The sequence below is a fragment of the Diadema setosum genome, chromosome 9, assembly GCF_964275005.1.
Source record: "Diadema setosum chromosome 9, eeDiaSeto1, whole genome shotgun sequence".
NCBI lineage: Eukaryota > Metazoa > Echinodermata > Echinoidea > Diadematoida > Diadematidae > Diadema > Diadema setosum.
The window spans coordinates 21,172,761-21,192,169 of NC_092693.1; the positions used below are offsets into that span (position 1 = coordinate 21,172,761).

The window sequence follows — 19,409 nt, forward strand, 5'->3', positions numbered from 1 at the left end:
AGTGGGATATAACATAGGCCTACCCTTGTAGTTGAAAAAGTTAGGAGACACAAATTGTTTCCCGCAGGTCGTGTGTCTCCTTAAAGTGATTATGAGCAAAAATGTCTCCCTAAAGCTGGATCCATGGTAATTATTTATAAACAGAGAGAGAGAGAGAGAGGGGGGGGGGGGGGGAGAAAGAAAGAGGCCCAGGGTAGAGAGTGAAGGATTGACAACATTCTAAGTACTAGTACAGTAATAGTATTGGCAATTGCGAACTTCACCTACCGGTGTACATACCACCATCGAAGGATGAAACATAACTCTCGTCGTTAGTGGCGCTTTTTTCAATCAAGATATTCACCGTTGATCATGCATGCGATCAACAGTTGTCAATATAACTCAAAATCCTATAAATGTCGAAAAACAATATCCTTTGACCTTGATTATAGGCCTAGCTAACGTTAGTGATCCATACAGAATACATACGAGGGAGCTTAACCTCATGAATTAGGAGTCGGAGAAAAGTACTCTCGTTCCTCGTTCCGTAACTTCCGTGAGTATGGAAAACAATATTTCAAATCATTCACCACTTTTTAAGCCTACACTATTAAATTTTATCGTACACATGTAGGCCTACTCTCGTAGGTCTAAACACCGGCGGGGCGCTTTGGCCGGGGCGCCGCAGTTACCGTGTAGGGCCTAAGCCTACTCGTCGTAGAGTCGTAGATCTATAAACGACGTACCGTTCTAACTTTATCTGTTACAGTACAGTAGTTAGGCCCTAACGTTTCGTGTTTCAAAGAGGGCATGGCCAAGGTACCAGGACAGGGATGCACATAGAAATCTAGTAGTAAATTTATAACGTTAGGCCCCAGATCTAGCTGCTAGTCTAACTTATGCCTCCTAAAAAATAGATGTTACTAGACCTACTTACTAAGACAGTACCAGGTAACTGACACTTGTGGATGTCTAACCAGTTAACACTTAACGTTAAACGTTAGTGGGCTGGTAGTGGCACGTGCAACAGTGTAACGTCAGAGACCTCTTACTCTTAGTCTTAACCATGTGTTAGATCTAACAAGTTATGTTAGGTCTAACGTTACTCATTAAAATAATAAGGGATGATTAAGGTTGGACACTGACACTCCATACAGTAAATAGTTAATTGCAACAACAAATTAATGATTAGCTCTAACTTGGGTTCTATGTAAATCTTAACTATTATTCTAGTGCTATAATGTCTTGAACTTTTTCACTGCAGACAATCTTTTACCCAGTGCATGCCGTGTTGCCATCTAGAGATCTAGCCTATTGCAAGTTTGATGGACTGGGTGCACTGCAATACATGCTTCAGGCAGCCAGCAGGGAGTGGGCCTAAGTTTGCCCTCACAAACTGTGGCCACATCTATTGCAGTGACTGTGTAGGAGCAGGTAAGTCTAACACGTTACTTCTGAATTAGTAGATAGTACAAATTTAAGATTTAGAAAATGTTGTGCAAATTTTGACTCATTGAATCGACATAAATGCATGTGTGCTACGAAGAGAAGTGCAATTTCTACAAAATGTTGACCCAAGTTTGCTGTCCCAAACTGTATCCACATCTGTTGCAGGGACTGTGTAGCTGTAGGAGCAGGTGAGTCTACATCTAAGTTAGATAGTAAAAATTTAAGATTTAGAAAATGTTGCAAATTTTAACTCATTGAATAATGTACTGCACGTGTGCTACAAGTTGACGTGTGGACCCAAGTTTGCCTTCACAAACTGTGGTCACATCTATTGCAATGACTATTTACATGGGAGCAGGTGAGCCTATGTCTAAGTTAGATAGCATTTCCGATTTCATGAAAAATGGAGAAAAACTATGTCTATAATTAGTACAGATTTAGAAAGCCAAATGAATCTTGTGCAAACTTTGACTCATTACTGATGTACTGATGTCCTGCACATGTACTCCATCGTTCATGTAGGTGTACTAATTAAGTACTAAGAGTAAGATCACAAAGAAGTAAGGGTTGAATGAGCATGAATGTTTGCGAAAGGAAAGCATCTAGTGAAGTGGATTTAAAGGAAACATAGGATGTAAAAATTGAGTGTGTGAAGGGGTCCAAGGACAAGAATGGATAAAAAAATATTGATACAAAATTCAGTGGGGCATCTACAATGATGAGCAACATGTAACAGCAAAATGTGTATACAGTGGAAATTGTGGGGTATTTTTTTTTTCCGCAATGCATAACAAATTTATTTTGGAATGCCTACATTTGTACATTAACTTTCTGTTTCCATTTTCTTCAGAACATTGTATAACAAATTAACATATTACTACATCTAATTGCTTACTACATCATGGTTCAGATGTGTGCCGAAAGTAACGGTACCGGTAAATAGCCTGTATGATAAAATGCTGTCTATGAATATTACTGATACAGATTGTATCACCTACACAAGGGGGGGGGGGGAGAGAGAAAATGGGGACAAAAAACCATGAGCTTTCTTGAAACTACTTTCACACGTTTGCTCACATGTTAACAATACAAAAATGTGTAGCGTATTTGTCTATTAATTTCCAGTTTTTGTCATTTGTTATCATGTCGCATAAGGTACCAAGGAAAAATGCAGGATGTGCGGCAACTCGTGCACAACAATGACATTGTCATCTCAGGTGAGATGTGTTTCCCTTTAACCTTGAAATATAAAATTTCTTTCTGAATTACTAGTTGCTGGCATTCTTGCAATCTGGATGGATATAATGAATTTTTTCACTATATGCTACAATGGTTAGCTTGTACATTTTGTTTCAGTTTTATGTTGGTTACCAAAACTATCAATTTCAAACCAGTAGTTTTACAAGCTTTCTGTACATTAATTGGCGCTTATTGCTCTGTATAAATGTATGTTCTGTAACCTGTTACCGAGGGACAAATGAGTATCATTATAATTGTGACATCCAAGTGCATTTATAAGTGGTAATTCACATTAAATGAGTATTATAGTTATGCAGTGTATAATCAGATAACCCACAAATACTTTAAAACAAGCACATATATGACATGAAATCCTGAAATATTTATGTGCTTGGCATTTTCAGATGAAGCCAGATGTTGAGCTGTTCTTCACCGATCCTGCAGAAATTGTAAAGAAGCAGCAGAAACAGCTTATAACGGTGAGCTCAAACCTACTCTTAATGAATACAAGATCTTACCAAGGTTTTGTGTGTAGGGGCAGCTCCATTTTGCATGATTGCTGCACACATGTGTGTTATCTTCTTCAAATGACAAATGACACTGAAATGTGTTGTCTTCTTGTATGTTTGTGTTTCATAGCAGGGCACTGTATTCAAAACATGAGCTTATCTTTGCGTGCCTTGCTAACTACCATCTCTCAATGAATCTCTTTGATTTTATATCTTCTCTTCAGGTTCTGGACTTCCAGAAGAATCACAGACAAAGACTTACTGCCCACAGGAGAGAAGTGGTAAAGTTCAATTATGCAAGAATCAAGATGATATCATCTTGATTTACAATATTGCAAACATGCATTCCAAACTCCACTTTAGAAAAATGTAAAAAAAATGCCGTCTTGCCTATTTGTAGAATAGATCTAGAAGAAATACAACAAAATTAAAGTAATATAAAGTTTAGCCATTGTTACTTGAGGATGTTCAATGACACACTCAAATAGTTTTATAGCACAAAGTTTATTAAATGTATGGTTTGTTCTTGCGAAGTGGGACTGCCCCAGTTACATGGAATATCTCATAATCCAGAGTTGTTATCTCACAGTAATACTTAATGTTTTATCCCCGTTTCACAGCAAGTGAAGCACATATCTATGCTGGAAAGTGCCAAGAACAGAATGAAAGAAATGGAATGGTGAGTATAGTACTACTATTAGTAAAGAGGGTTGCTGTTAAGAGCATATTATGGGATACGTTCTTCACTGTCTCGGTATGTATATGGGCATGTCCATCTGTCTGCTTGCATGTATATGTATACAACATGGTCTTCATACAGAATGTTTGTTTTGTTTAGACATCAAAATGCAGAACAAGTTTTTTTCGGCAAGAATTCTGTAATTCTATGAAAGAGACTTCCACGGATGATAGCACCCATGCATGCACTCGTTATTCGATGAATTTGATATTATGTTTGAAATGATTTCTCAAAGAAAAACAAAGCTTTTGATCTCTAATCCTTGGTTATAACATCAAAGTAAACATGAAAATAGGTCATGATAAAGGTAACTACTGAAATCAGCAGTTGTATCTGATCACTCTGATCATAATAGTATCTTTAGTGTGTGCTTGGTTTGCTTTGATTCACTTGTAGTGAAATAAACAGACTGAGGGAAGAGAACAAAAAACTGAGAAGCCTGATCGGAGGATCACCTGGACCATCAAAGATTTCACAGCGGTGAGAGATGACAAAACAATGTCACAATTTTTTCTTTCTCTATGAATAATAGGATGCAATGATAACAATCATCACCTCAGTTAAAGGGTGTCCGACTGTGTACAGTTCTGGTCGAGGTGAGGATTTAGCTTTTAACGTTTTGTGAGATATTCAGAAACCACTCTATGAGATGTCAAAGAGCATGTAGTTCTAAGGGGTATCAAAAGTTTATTCGATGAAAATCGGTTTTGAAATGGCTGAGATATCCAAAAACAAGGTGAAACAAAGAGATCCTAAAAAAGTTGTGGCATGTCGCCTTTTATTATCAGCACTTTTTTGGATATCTCAGCCATTTCAAAACCAATTTTCATCAAATAAACTTCGAATCCTTCTTAAAATTACATGCTCTTTCATATTTCATAAGAGGCTTTTCATTATCTCACTTAGGAATGTTCAAAACATGAATCCCCACCTCAACCAGTACTGTACAGTCCCTTTAAACTCAATATGATACGTATGACACAAATCGATCATAACTTATCACCATCACAGAGTACTTGCCAGTTATTAAACAGAGAGTGTTCACAATTATTTAACTATTGACCATCAACCCGTATATTAGAGTTTTCAACCATGTTGAAAAGTGTTGTTTAAAAATCTGATGTTAATGTTTTTTAATCACATACTGATCTAAAAGTAATCAAACTTTGTTGTTTGTTCAAGTTTTTTTTTTTCCTGGTTTTTTTTTTTTTTTTTGGGGGGGGGGGGGGGCTGTCCCTCCTGCAACCATTCATAATGATGTCATCTTCCATGCAGTTGTGTAAAAAGAAGCACATTTGTAAATACTTTTTTCTGGTGCTTTCAAACACTATCATCCTGCTTTGACAGGAGAGCATGAAAAGGAAAACAAGGTTAACTGTATATAAAAAGAAACAAAACGTACACAAATCTTTCATAAGCAATGACACTTATTCCTTTATGATGTTTCATGAACTTTGTGACATATTCATCAAGAGGCTGAAAATTTTTCCTCCAATGTAATGTCTGAGTTGCCTAACTTTGATGTCATCCTTAACATTTTTCAATTATTCTTTGTATATGTTTTTGTATGACTCTAGTTCCATTTGACAATATTTTGAAAAGAAACTCAGACTCAACCTACTTGAAGAACAATATGCAAATCATCTTGTTGCTAATGTTAATTCAGTGTCAAATTATGATTTGTCAAAATATGTTTGTAATACACTATGAATATGTAACAAATATTATTTCTTCTTTATTGTAATTGTAATTATTTTTCCTTTTATCATCATTGTTATTATCGTGACTATCTAAATTTTTACCATCATTATTATCATTATCATCATCATCATCATCATTCTTATCCTTATTTTCATTATCATTATTGTCTTGAATCTACTTGCCATTTAGACCAAGCTCAGGTGGTAGAACAATGAGAACCTCCCAGGCATCATTATCAAGCAGTGCAAATTGGATGGGTATGTCTTCCTCATAATTCTCAGTGCCAATTATGTTAAATAAACAGTGGTTGCTTTCATATATTTCATATCAAATTTTGATATATTTTGCACATTCTGTGCACTCAAAGCTTAAAGGTAGGGGATACCTTTTACAGACCTCCCAAAATGCAGCAAAACATTAAATATGAACCTCAGAGGACTTGTTTAGGCCACTGCTGAGAAATTTGGAAGTCAACATTTATCTACAATTTGAATAATGCACAAAACTCAACTACTCAGTAGTTCTGTGTGTCAGCCACACTTAAGCCTGTTTGTTGCAGTCTTCTGTATCTTTTATCTATAAACACAAATCTAAAAGTATAAGAGCTGATGAAATAACATATAGAGTGTGTGGCAAGAATGTATATAGAAATGTTTGTAAGTTTGGATGAACTTTCTTCACAAAATATACATGATGGACACACATGCAGTGCATGGGTCTGCAAAGGTAGCCTAGTAATGTACTGGAATTTACGGTGAGCCGCGAAAAAAATTCAATTCAAAATCTAACGGTCAATAAAAATGTACTAAATGTTACCTTCCACTTTCAATACTTCATGGGAGTTTCTAAAATGATACTCTCTTCAACATACCACTGTATTTATACAACTCTTCATTTAAGGCATGCAAATGGGATTCCCTACCTTTAAAGCCTTGTTTTCAGTATTGTACCAGACTTGATTTTTTTTTTCCTCAAGAAACCATGGAATGCAAACAACAACTAGAAATGTCTCTATGGTGACTGGTATGCCTCCGCCATAATACATGACTCTCCTAATAGGTCTATAGTACATGTGGACAATGTGTGATGAAATATTCACAAAATTGGCAAAATTAGCCAATTTTCACAAAATTGGCAAAACAAGTTTGTCACAAATGTGTTGAATGTTCACCTTCCTTGACCTAGGTTTAATTGGATGAATAGGAGAGCATGTATTTGGGATTTAAATACTTTAACTTGACTTTGACCCATTCATTTTTATGCATTGAGTAATTTTCAAGGTATGGAGAAAAAGTGCAATTTCTGTATTGAATAGTAAATTGTTACCATTTTCATCTGGCCTTTGACCCTAAAATTCATAAGATAATCACTGTCAGGCAGAACATGCATAAGTATGTAGTATGTTTCAAGATAACTTGAGCCACTTCCGAGATATGGAGGAAAAAATTAGTTCAGCACTTTCACTTGATCTTTGACCTTTTGACCTTTGAGGCAAAAACAAAAGAAAAAAAAAAACTTTCCAGATGAGAATCTCTGTTAGGTTATACATGCATACACCAAGTGTAAAAATAATCTTGCTGCCATTGCATAAACATGAGGGAAATAGTAAAATTTTGAAGCGTTGCCCTTGACCTTTGACCCCTGACCTTTGACCCCATGAACCCTTAATTAATTCTCTAGATAATCACTGCCAGTCAGTACATGTATATATACTATGTTCCATGAAGATACCAAGGTACAGAGAAAAAAGGTGAAGTTTTAATATTTTTACTTGACCTTATGACCTTCGACCTTTGACCTCATAACCCAAACTTTCACCAGAGAATCTTAATTGGGTAATACATGTATACACTAAGTTCCAAGAAAATATCTTCAGGCATTGCATAGATATGGTGGAAAAAGTGAAATTTTATGTATGTGACCTTGACCTTTTGACCTTTGACCTTGAGCATGTGCACCCAAAAGTTAATGGGCACTTCACCTCCTAATACACGTACATGCCAAGTTTCATTAGGATACCTCAAAAGGTTTTGATAGTTACCCTGTCCACAAAATTCATTACGGACAGACGGAAGGATGGACGGACGAACGGACAACCCGAATACATAATGCCTCCGGCACCACTTCGTGGCGGAGGCATAAAAAACCAGTACAGTGTACCTCTTTTCTCTGGTTAATTGTTGCTGTATATAAAGGCTGACTGTTATTCTGCTGTAATTCTGTGGTAAGTGGGGCATTGTCTGTTTTGCTTATGTTCTTTGTTAAAATTTTCTGCGGATGAATAATGAGTAAAGTATCATGTGATAAAAAAATCTCATAATTCTATAATTTTGGTTGTCATCATCATGGCAGCTTTCAAGACTCCTTCACCTTCCAAAAACAGGACATCCCCATTTAGCAAATCATCTCAACCTACAACGTGAGTACCACATTTGATCATACATCCTGGGCCTTGTTGCATAAAAAGATGCAATCAAAAAGAAGTCAGAAAATCAGTAGTCAGTTAGGTCAGGCGTCAGCCAATCAGAATTGAGTATCTGTAGACTTAGGTTTGATTTTCTGACTAATGATTGATCTCAACTTTGATGCTACAGGGCCCTGATATCAGTAGCAGCAGGGGGAAGTGGGTAGCTGCCTATGCTAAGTGGAACTCCACTGTTCTTTCATGTATGTACAGTGGACTCCCATTATAACGAAGTCCTCGGGACTGGCAGTTTTCTTTTATTATATCGAAATTTCGTTACAACTGAACGAATAAACAGTAAAAACCATAGAGCTGATAATTTTGCGACCTGGATTTTTATTTCATTATAACTGTGTTTGTTATAACGGGAGTGCACTGTACAAAAAGCCATGATTTACACTATAATACATAGGCAAGTAAGATTTTGGATGCAGTTTTTTGTTCTTGCAGTCAAATATACTGAAACACTTGTTTCTATACAATCAAAATCAAATTGCATTCAACCTCAAGGTAGAACCCTTTTGGTACTTTGAAGCTGATATAATCTTCCACACACTTTTCAGTTTTTTCATGTTGAATTTACTTTTCCTCATAAGGAACATATGGGAATTTCACATTTAGCCATAGAGTATTATATGGTTTCAGCAAAATACATAAAAGAAATAAACCGTGGAAACAGTCAACAACTTTCTGTTCATGGTAGATGTCTAATTGAGGTGACAAATCACATCAATTCATCCTATGCAATGTGAAGATGCCTGACATATTAGACAATAAAACAGAACAGTAGTCTAAGTATAAACTCCTTGCACAAGTTAAACAACAAACAAAAAGATTCTTTCAGCTGAAATTTGACATCATTGTAATACCACCATAGATATGATGTGATACCAAAGTATTTTATGATTGCACACAAGACATGACTGCTTCATTTAAAGCAGGGCTCGACACTAACAGTGGCCCGGTGGCCCGGGGCCACCAAAAACGCAAGTCGGGCCACCAAAATTTCAGAAATGAAGAATTTGGTGGATTGATCGGGCCACCAAAAAAGGTCGGATGTTTGCCTTTGGGCCACCAAAAATAAAAGTTAGTGTGGAGCCCTGTTTAAAGGCAAAGTTAGTCCAGGAAATAATCTTATCTATTACCGAGATTAGTGATATTCAAAATATGCAAGATATTTCTGTATGTGATAAGTTGGTCTGACACAAGGATTCACCTAATAGTTGAAATACATTAAACAAAAAAAAAAAATGTTTCTTTTATCTATTTCCCAGACCAAACCCTATGGATGTTTCCAGAGGGGTAAGTTAGTAAAGGCCTAAATGAGTTCAGTGCTGCCAAATAATTCAAATCAAACTTGAAAACACTTTATCTCAACTTGAGAGAAAGTTGAGATATCTTTTTGTTCCATGTCAATTCATGTTCAGCAGTGTATGATTAGTGATGAGTATTATTCATTTTACCCATTCATGGAGTGTTTTGTTTTCCTTTTGAATTTCAAAAGTCTTGGAATTGCTAGTGAGTTGATATCTAAACCAACTGATCAATTGTAAATAGTAATTGTTTGCACACTATGTGCAGTTTTTAACTAAACCCATGCTTGGCATAAACTTCTTCCTGTTGGAGATAATTCGAGGTACGTTAGTTATGTTGGTTGTCACCTGGTACATTTAAAGTCAGATCTTGGCTACCATGGGAAATGTCCTATGTTCTATCATTGGTACATTGTCATTTTTTATATAATATCTAGAAATACAACTTCTATCGTAAATTTTTTGCACTGTACATCTTGTGTCATTGATGAAATCAAAACTGATAGTGATCTGACCTGCACAATTACCATCAACTTAACAAAAAACAAACAAAAAAATCTCTCTACAGCCTAGCTTTGCAGTATGACTGTTTCGTGAACGGTTACTTTGGTCAGTTTGAAATAGTGTGCATCGCCAACTCTCTTTTCTTGTGTTCCAGAGTCCCCAGGTAAATGCAGGACCAGCTAGGTATAGTGTGCGAACACCGCCCTCAGGAGGAAGAATGGGTGAGTACTACAAAGCATTTGTACAGTATTTCTTCCTATATTGAAAATTCATTGAGAATATTTAATGTTTTTAAATATCATAAAGTGTTTCATCCCTGTTGAGTGATGAACAATTTATGTATGAATAATATATGAACAGATTTACAGTTCTGTGGCATGATAATCATACATTATTGGTACATGTTTCTGCTGTGTGTGTGTTTGTTTTTTCTTGCAAACAAATCATCAGATACCTGGGAAAACAGTTAACATGGAGAATATTAGAGAAAATAAAAGTTTGGTCTTCTGCAATTATGAAGTGTGCTATTCCTAAGATAAAAAGCTTTGGATACACACAATATTCAATTGAATCTTAATTCATGAAGAAAAGAGCAACCTTAAGCTGAAGAGCAAAATTTGCACAGCTCTTTTGAAGTTAGTGAGTCTGCAAGCATTAATAAGTTGTATACTGTATAAGCGGCTATTTTCGTGAGGGCTTAATTTTTGCGAATTTTGCGAATCATATTTGGATCACAAATTTAACAACACACGAAAATGTCGCCATGCACTCGGGTAACAATGCATGTAAGATAGCGTTGGTGTCAATTCGCGAAAACAACATCTCGCGAAAATATCTGTAACCCTCTAATTCGCGAAAATATCTGTATGCGAAAATAACAGCTTATACAGTACGTATTACCTTATATGTTTCATTCACGTGTAATTGCCCATAACTCCAGGGAGTGTTGATGTAATTGTACATTGATAAAGGCATGACACTTTCATATCATGACATGGAAATTGAAGAATGCTCATGACCTCAAATGTTGGCATCTGTTAACTCCACATTATTCCAAGGTTTGTGAGATGGAGTTTGATAACCTGTCTTCATAATATTAAAATTGCTGTATTTCACAGGAACCATCATTTCACCTATCGTGGTTGGAGGCTCCCAACTGGTTGTACCGAAGAGTGCCCATGTGAGGTATGGTGGAAACATGTAAATCCAAAGTGCAAGGAATCCCATTATAACAAGGTCATCAGGTCTGGCTGATTCATAGCATAGTATTTGGAGCCTCGTTTCTGTACACTACATACATAACATTGATGAACTGGTAAACGGGAAATGCAGTTGGATAATGCTTGTTAAGAGTATTCTCACAAAAATAAAGAGAGAAAAATACTATTCTCAACACTAAGCTTGTTGTCAAACATCACAGGTTTAACAGATGGGATGGGTGAACCTTATACAAATTAAAGGAGAATAAAACCCAAGCATACATGTGGATTGAGTGAATGCAGCAACATTAGTCAAACACATCAGTGAAAGTCGGAGGAAAATCAGACAATCCGTTCAAAAGTCATAATTCTTTTTCTTTAAGTTTTGGTGCTGCTACTGCTGGATGAGAAGACTACCACAGATCATGGTATCATATATTGAAACAATACACAGGAAATGTAAAGAAAATTCCACAAAATATCATTTTATATGAAAAGTGCACATTCCCTTGACTTGCTTTTGACGTATGTCAAGGGTAATATTATTCCTCCTGCTTTGTGAAAGAGGTTAGTGCTCGATATGCTAGAAAAGCATAATCAGAAAGTTGACTTTTTTTTTTTGCAGTTTCCCCTTTAAGTTTACTGAAAGTATTGATCAAGCCTACAAAACACCCACTTTTGATTTCTGTCTCTTTTTCTTTATTCCCATCAATCTTTATGTAATGTTCTCCAATATGCATGCTCTTTTCTGTGTACTGCCAATTATACCAGTCTGCTTGTTTCAATTAATATGCTCCTACTGGCATGAAGCTGAAAAATAATGAAAGCCATTTCCTCCTTTCGATGAACGCACAGCCGACACTCTGGGAGCATGGCATCTGCAGAGACACCTGGACGCCAGTCACCTAGGGGTTCCAGCCCTCTCCATCTACACAGGTCAGTGTGGAAACACATATATTCCGACTCTTTAGCGGGCCTACAAATAATCGTCTGGGGGTGGGGGCGTATGTTGGTTTGGAACTCTTGCATAAACATTACTAGACTTACTTCCATTATAGCAGTTATATATCTGATGGCACTTGTTGCTGTACAGGTTTTGTCATGGGACCAAAACAAATTCCATGGTAGAAGAAAAATATGAATAAAAGTTGATATTTCCTAAGAGGTGCAATATTATTCAAACAATTCCAGAGACTCCAACTCTCCCGCTTTCGACGGGAGATCTCCCGCCGAAAGCCAATTTTTGCAAAATCTCCCATTCTCCTGCTTGAGATTTGATTTCTCCCTCCCTGGCTCTGTGTCTCCTGTTGGAAAAGATTTCTTACTTATTGCCATATCTATGTTGAAAAATAAACCTTAGATAGCGCGAGAGAGCATCGAGAACCCTAGACTGGACCCTGGCCACAAGGAATTTCGTTCTTCGTGCACATCAACTTGGAGTCTCCCGTTTGCTAGGGGTTTCAGGCGGGAGAATCTCCAGATCAGAAGGTGCTTGGGGTTGGAGTCTCTGCAATTCAGCAGTCTTTTTTTTTTTTTTTTTTCTGACCAGAATAAGCAGTCTGATGGAAGGTCCTAATTGTTCTAAATTCTAATCTCCAGCATGTGCTGATTCCAGTTATTGATACGGAGATATGCCAACTCTAATACTCTTGTACAGTGTTTTAAACTGTTTTTAGGTAAAAAAAAACATTGCAGGTTTCATGGAAAATACTGTTTTTCCCAAATTGTATCATTAGACATGTCAATTGCAGGAGAGATGAAAGGATCAAAAATATGCTTTTTCAGCTCATAGAATATTGCAGTGCTGTTTACAAAGATGGTATCCATACAGCTGTTGATGTGAAGACTAAAGGAGCAAATGGCCTAGCCTGTTGCAAATTAAATGTGTGGACAGGAAACGTCATAGCAGAACATGTCTAATATGTGAATGTCTTTGGCATAGAAGTAATCAAAACCAACTTTTCACTTCATTTCTCTTCAGGAGCAGTAATTCTTCAGCTGACCATATGAGTGAGTAAAGTTTGTGTTAGAAAATAGATATGGTGCCAGAATAGTGTAAACATGTACTTTACTTTGTCCAGGATACCAATAATGCCAAATGGCATTGTAAAATGTGAACATCCACAGGCCTGGGCCAACAAATTATCTGCTTTAAATTGATCTTGCTGGTGAAGAAATTTGAAACTGTAACGGGTAAATTTTATCTCTTGAGATATGAGCTACCAAAAATTTTCATCCGGTTGCAGATGAGCAGTTTTTATGTCAGTAGCAATCAGGCTTTCACTAGACACAACATGGAATTGCTCAGTATAAGTTCTCAGTATGATTGCAGTCTGTGTAAAACAACAGAAAAACTTATCCGTAAAGCAGATGCTTTAAGTGGATCAAAGTGGAACAACCGTACCGATTATTAGGTGTGTATTTGTTCTCTAGAGCATGCTGACTGGTGCTATTGTGCATAAAATTGTCATTCTAATACACTTGGGGAGTAATTTACATAATTATATTATAACCATGTGTTACGGCAGAATTGCTTGTTTGGTTTAGCTTACTTTTTACTTTTGTGTTTGTTTGTGTTTTCAAGCAAGTTGGCCCTATATCAGAACAGTAAATGCATTGCTTTAGTAGTTCTCTAGTGACATCAAACTAACATTGAAGTATTTCTCATACAATTCTAGTGCGATGACCATGGATGGAATGCTATCATTACACAAGATCACACCATTTTGGCATGAGACTTTCAGGTGTGTTGTGCAGATGGGCGTTTCTGTGAAATACAGTATCAGTTTTATTCTTCATGATGTATTAGTCTGTTGTGAATAGTCTATGCTAATTCCTCCCAAACATTTTTGTTTTATGTTTTCTAGATGTGCCTGGACCTGGGGGTGATGCCACAGGAAGAAAGCAAATCCAGGTATGTGAGCTTTTTAATCTCTACAGAATGAGACTTTCTGCAACTGCATAAACTTCAGAGAGGGATCAACATAAAACTGCAATTAGATCTTGATGAAATAAATACACAAAACAGTGTAAATTGCAGATAAGTGTCTAAATTCTTGAAGTTGCTTTATTACACTTATGTTTTCTTTTTGTAACGTTAGGTGGAAATTGTAATTCAAATTCAATGAATTGTCTACAAGTAGTTCAGTTTCTTCATTAAAAAAGAAAAGAATATATTTTTCACTTCTGTGATGATGCAAAATCAAAGTTTTGTCACTGGGTCTTTCTTCTTCCAGCTTCTCCATACACCTCACACAAGAACTCACATGCTGTAAGTATATATGCTACATAAATACATGTATCACAGCTTCGGGAATGAGGTAGATACAGTGGACTCCTGTTATAACGAAGTCCTCGGGATCGACAGGTTTTTTTTTTTTTCGTTATATCGAAATTTTGTTATAACTGAACAAATAAACAATAAAAAAACAAAGAAAGAATATTCTTATGGCCTGATTTTTTATTTCTTTGTAACCGGAATTTCGTTATAACCATGTTCATTATAACTGGAGTGCACTGTACACATAATACAAGACTCTTGCTCACCCATAAAGATTTTAAGTACAGTTTTGCATGGTCATGGGTAGCAGACTTCAGACTTTCTGTGTATAGTTTTAAGTTTTCCAACTCTATGTTGTCAAGAATTTTCAATATATAGCACAATTAGTTAATCTTAGTAAAGAACATGTCATTGTGAAGCACACAAATGTGCAAAGTCTTTTAATAGCCTGTTTTATGCCGAAATTCTGGCAATCTTCATGCTGGAGACATTTCAAGTTTGCATTGTAATGTAATACCCTTTTCATAAACTCATCCTCCAATTATCCGCCTAAAAATTATGCGGACATTTCAATAAAAAATGCGTTCACAAACTCTGAAAATTATCCACACTTTTTTTTACGAGCGCCCATCCTGAAAAAGGCGGATAATCGTCATGGTGACTGCACACGTCCCTCCTGTGACCGCATCCCGGCAATTATCCGCATAACTTTGGATTTGCGTTCACAAACTCCAAATCTGGTCCCGATGCTGCTATTATGCGGATAATAAAAGCGTCGAAAAAAAGCGGATAATTCTTGCCCCGCTCCGATTTTACGACCAAATTATGCGGATATTATCCGCATAATTGAGTTTATGAAAGGGGCATCAGTCATTGTCCGTCTGTTCCTTGAAAGTTGTCACAAAAGTTAAGCAGGCCACTGAAAGCAGAGGCTGCCCCCAAAAAACAAGCTTGTCTGTTTGTTTTTGTTTTGTTTTTTATGGAGTCACATATCACTCCCATACACACACCATGGAACAGACGTGTCTAGAAAGGTATATGCACAACTTGTGCACTGACAGGCCCTTCTTACAACTACCACCTAAGCATTGTTCCATGTGTCTGTCTGTTTGTTTATTTATATCTCCCCATGTCCACATCAGAGCTACACCAGGAGGCAGAGAAGGAATGACACAGTCCAATCAGCATTGACAATTCTTTGGTGGATTGAGCTTGAGCTTATGGAGGTTTACGGAGAAATCATCAGCCACCTACGGGCAGGGATAAATGTTTTTACTGTACATAATATACATTTTGCTGTAGATAAAACGTATATACAAACGCAGACATGCTGGTCACACATTATTTGCAAGCACAGTGAGATGAATTGATATGAGTGGATGTCAGCAGAGTATTACAGTATGCCATCCATCCTGTCATATAGGCCTAACAGGTAATGAATATAGTGTTTAGAACCTAACCTCCTTTTTTTTTTTCTTTTTTTTTTTTTTTTAGTAAACTGAAGGTGGCAGTTAACATTTTTGTGATGTTTCATTTATGACAATGAGATCTAAAAGGTACATTTTATTGCATTTTCTTCTTTCTCCTGTTGAAAGTACTGTATGACTTTCGGTGAGTCCATGTTCACTGGTGATAAAAATGGGTGACCATTGTCAGTGTGCATGTGTTACATAGTACACATTTTGTTGCAATTTCAGTAGACATACATTGATGAATTGTACCTACTCTTATCACAAACATCATGTAACAACTACATGTACAAAAGTTAGTATGTGGTTTTTGGTGCTTTTTTTTTTAAAATCTTAACTTTGAATAAGTACAGAAACTGATCTTTGTCTCACTCAAGAGTCATGATTAAGCTTTAATTGTTTCCTGTTGCCAATCAGTCCCTGTTTTTTATACAACATGTATCTATTCATTTATTCTTTTTATGGAGTCTGCATAGATTGTTTAGGTTGTAAATTGTGAAAAGTGAAAGGTGAAATGAAAAAGAAATTTGTAAACGGCACTCGGGAGATACATCGAGGATTAAAAAAGTCAAGAGAATCATATGTGTTATGTACATCATTTCTTTTTTGGAGCTGAGGGAATTCCTGTGAAGATTGCGGTGGCATCCATCTTCATAAAATCTTCTTAACATTTAACAATCATAAGCCAACACTGGATGCACAGATGTTGATAGCCAGGTTGTGTTTTTTATTTCTTTGTGTACAATGAAGCAATGCATCCATTCAATGTTGTTACAAAGTGCTCTTTGAGAATGGTGGCATTACCTTGTTCCAATTTAAAGGGACTGTACAGTTCTGGTTGAGGTGAGGATTTAGGTTTTAACGTTTTGCGAGATATTCAGAAACCACTCAATGAGATGTCAAAGAGCATGCAATTCTAGGGGAATTCAAAGTTTATTTGATGAAAATCGGTTTTGAAATGGCTGAGATATCCAAAAACAAGGTGAAACAAAGAGATCCTGATAAAAGTGGCCTATCGCCTTTGATTATTATCACTTTTTCTGATATCTCAGCTATGTGAAAACCAATATTTTCATCAGATAAATGTTGAATCCTTCTTAAAATGACATGCTCTTTCATATTTCATATGAGGTTTCTCATTATCTCACTTAGGAATGTTATAAACCTGAATCCTCATCTCAACCAGTACTGTACAGTCCCTCTAATGTGGAAATTTAGTTTTGTGATAAGGATAAGCCAAAGAAATACAGAGTTAACGTAAACTTTGTTACCAATAAAATCCATTGGTTAAAATAAAGAGCTTGTTGATGAGTCATCTTTCATTGGCTATCCAGCAATTAAGATAATTTTCGTGTCTTTTTATACGTGGTATTAAAACAAGTACCACAGTGATGGTATTCAAATCAATACTGATACTGGTACTTTGCACAGAACTGACAACCACAGCAATTATACAAGCCTATGCAAGCAGTGACCATGGTCTACGACAAAGTAGGTAGGGCCTACAGTTCTATTCATCTTTTATGGGATTTCCAGCTAAATGACAGGACACTAATGGGAAGCAAAAACTTTGTGCTGCCTTTATCTCTTAGCTTGTGAGTTTAATGTTCACAGCATCAAAATAAATTTCAGCTTTATTCTTTACACACATTATGCTTTGAAGCTATACATCACATGTACAAATATATACTGTATACACTGTATACACTATGTACACAAACAAATACCACACTTGTAGATGACTGGAAGACACCAAGCGGAATTGTAGCATCGCTACTGTTTTACTGACCTAGCCTCTGTAGTGGTGGTTTTGAGAGATAGCAAATATGTTGACTTAATAAATTTCAGATTTGGAATTGGTAATATTTAATCAAAACTTCTGGGCCCCATTCCATAAAAAGTTGATATGATAGCAATTCTTGCTGGAATGGCAATTGTCATAGTAACGACAAGAATCCAGCTTCCTGATTGGCTGTTGCTTTTGGAAGTTGCCTAGAGCTGCTATCCTAACATCTTTTATGAAATGGGGCCCTTATATACTTTCATGCAAAAAATAACAAAAACAAGCTACAAATCAATGGAGTAACACAGTAGTACACACACATTACATAAACAAGCTGGTGTGTAGAATGGATATCCATATTGTGGGGGGGTGTGTCTTCAGGGACTTTTATCATGGCACAAAGCAGCTGCAGAGGATATTCATGGCAAGCAGTGATGTGTGTTTGGTTGCATCATATTCTTCTTGCTGTTTGTAAACTTATTGTTGGTCAAGACGGCTTCACCCCTGTGAAATTTGTTTAACAGATTATGGAAATGACTATACACTTGTTTTCATGTAAAAAAAAAAAAAAAAAAAAAAAAGAGAGAGAGAGAGAGAAAAGAAAAATCACCTATATTGATGCATAAAATCATACAAAACAGGCATCAAAAATGATGTCAAACAAAGATCAGTTTTCAACAGCAATTGTAAATCAATTTTTGCATATGTCAAAACAATGTGTCTCTGGAGGTTAGCTCAGACTTGCCACAAGCATGTAAAACTTTTGAACCATGGCCACTTCAAAGGCTCTGGGTTTGCTGTTACCACATGCCAGCATTATGTACTTGATTCATCAGAAAACCTTGCTCAACAGGGGGGTTTTGTGATTTTCTTACAGTCGAGATACAAAGATACTTTGAACTTCAGCAAAAAAAGAAAGCAACTTTGTTACGACAGTTCAAATGTAAGTGTTTGTTATGTCAATGTGTGACGTGTGGGGATCTTGTTATAACATGCTGCTTGGGTATCTCCTTATATCAGGGATAAAAACAAGAGTGTAAAGGAATAAAACCCATGAAATTTCCTCGTAATATCAGGTATCTCACCATATCACATCTTGTTAAAAAGAGGTTCCACTAAATCAAGAGTCCCCAGTAATCGTGTATGAAAAAAAAAAAAAAAAAATGTCCCATAATCTGCGATTGTCCTGCTGCATTGTAACCACCACAAGACACTACCCAATGATTGCATCACGAGGCACTAATTGTATCACAAGTCACCACTGTTATAACCGTCGTATCTAGGGGGTGGGTCTCGCCTCAGAGATTCAGCAGCGATCTTCCTCCGCAGCTCCTGCACCTCGTTCAGCAACCTTCTCTCCCGCTCCTCAAATGTCTGTCGCCCTCTGTCTAAGGAAACTGGAGAGGAGAAATAGGACACTGGTTAGTACCTCTGGGCAAATGTCAAGTGAAATGTGACATAAAGTAGCAATCTGATTTGAATTGGCTTAGGACATTGGCATCATGCCCAAATATTGGCTCTTACACACATGTATTGGTTTCTATTGTGGAAAATCACTAACTTTGCTTCTTCAGAAGGTAAAATACTAATCCCAATCAATAAAATTATCATACTTGCTACAAATATGCCATGTCAAGAATAAAGTTAAACATCTTATAAAACTTCCCATGAGGAGGATCAATTGTCGGCCAAGTTTATGGAAGTATTGGGAAAATGTGAATTTAGAAATGAAATAACTTTCAAAATACAATTCAAGAATGTATGATCTGTGATAAGAAACC

General features: G+C 36.5%; 2 protein-coding genes across 4 annotated transcripts in view; one reads left to right on the forward strand and one right to left on the reverse strand.

Annotated features, from left to right (window-relative positions):
• The first annotated feature begins 280 nt into the window (after nucleotides 1–280).
• On the forward strand, nucleotides 281–17,142 carry LOC140233060 (probable E3 SUMO-protein ligase RNF212). 3 transcript variants are annotated; one of them, XM_072313178.1, is made up of 17 exons: nucleotides 281–535; nucleotides 1,244–1,413; nucleotides 2,584–2,645; nucleotides 3,072–3,146; nucleotides 3,401–3,457; nucleotides 3,797–3,855; nucleotides 4,312–4,395; nucleotides 5,806–5,873; nucleotides 7,969–8,035; nucleotides 9,355–9,382; nucleotides 10,052–10,118; nucleotides 11,016–11,082; nucleotides 11,952–12,032; nucleotides 13,078–13,106; nucleotides 13,964–14,010; nucleotides 14,333–14,367; nucleotides 15,519–17,142. In XM_072313178.1, the coding sequence occupies exons 2-17, from the start codon at nucleotides 1,305–1,307 to the stop codon at nucleotides 15,565–15,567; spliced, it is 984 nt and encodes a 327-aa protein (XP_072169279.1). In that variant the 5' UTR covers nucleotides 281–535; nucleotides 1,244–1,304; the 3' UTR covers nucleotides 15,568–17,142. The 3 variants fall into 3 exon arrangements, with proteins under 3 accessions (XP_072169279.1, XP_072169280.1, XP_072169281.1); XM_072313179.1 differs by having other exon boundaries at nucleotides 281–526; XM_072313180.1 differs by lacking the exon at nucleotides 281–535 and adding an exon at nucleotides 778–798.
• Nucleotides 17,091–19,409, reverse strand: part of LOC140233062 (TBC1 domain family member 31-like) — a 33,588-nt gene continuing 31,269 nt past the window's right edge. The window contains exon 23 of the mRNA XM_072313181.1: nucleotides 17,091–19,025. Within this exon, the coding sequence (XP_072169282.1) occupies nucleotides 18,877–19,025 (149 nt within the window). The 3' untranslated portion in view covers nucleotides 17,091–18,876. The remainder of the gene's footprint in view (nucleotides 19,026–19,409) is intronic.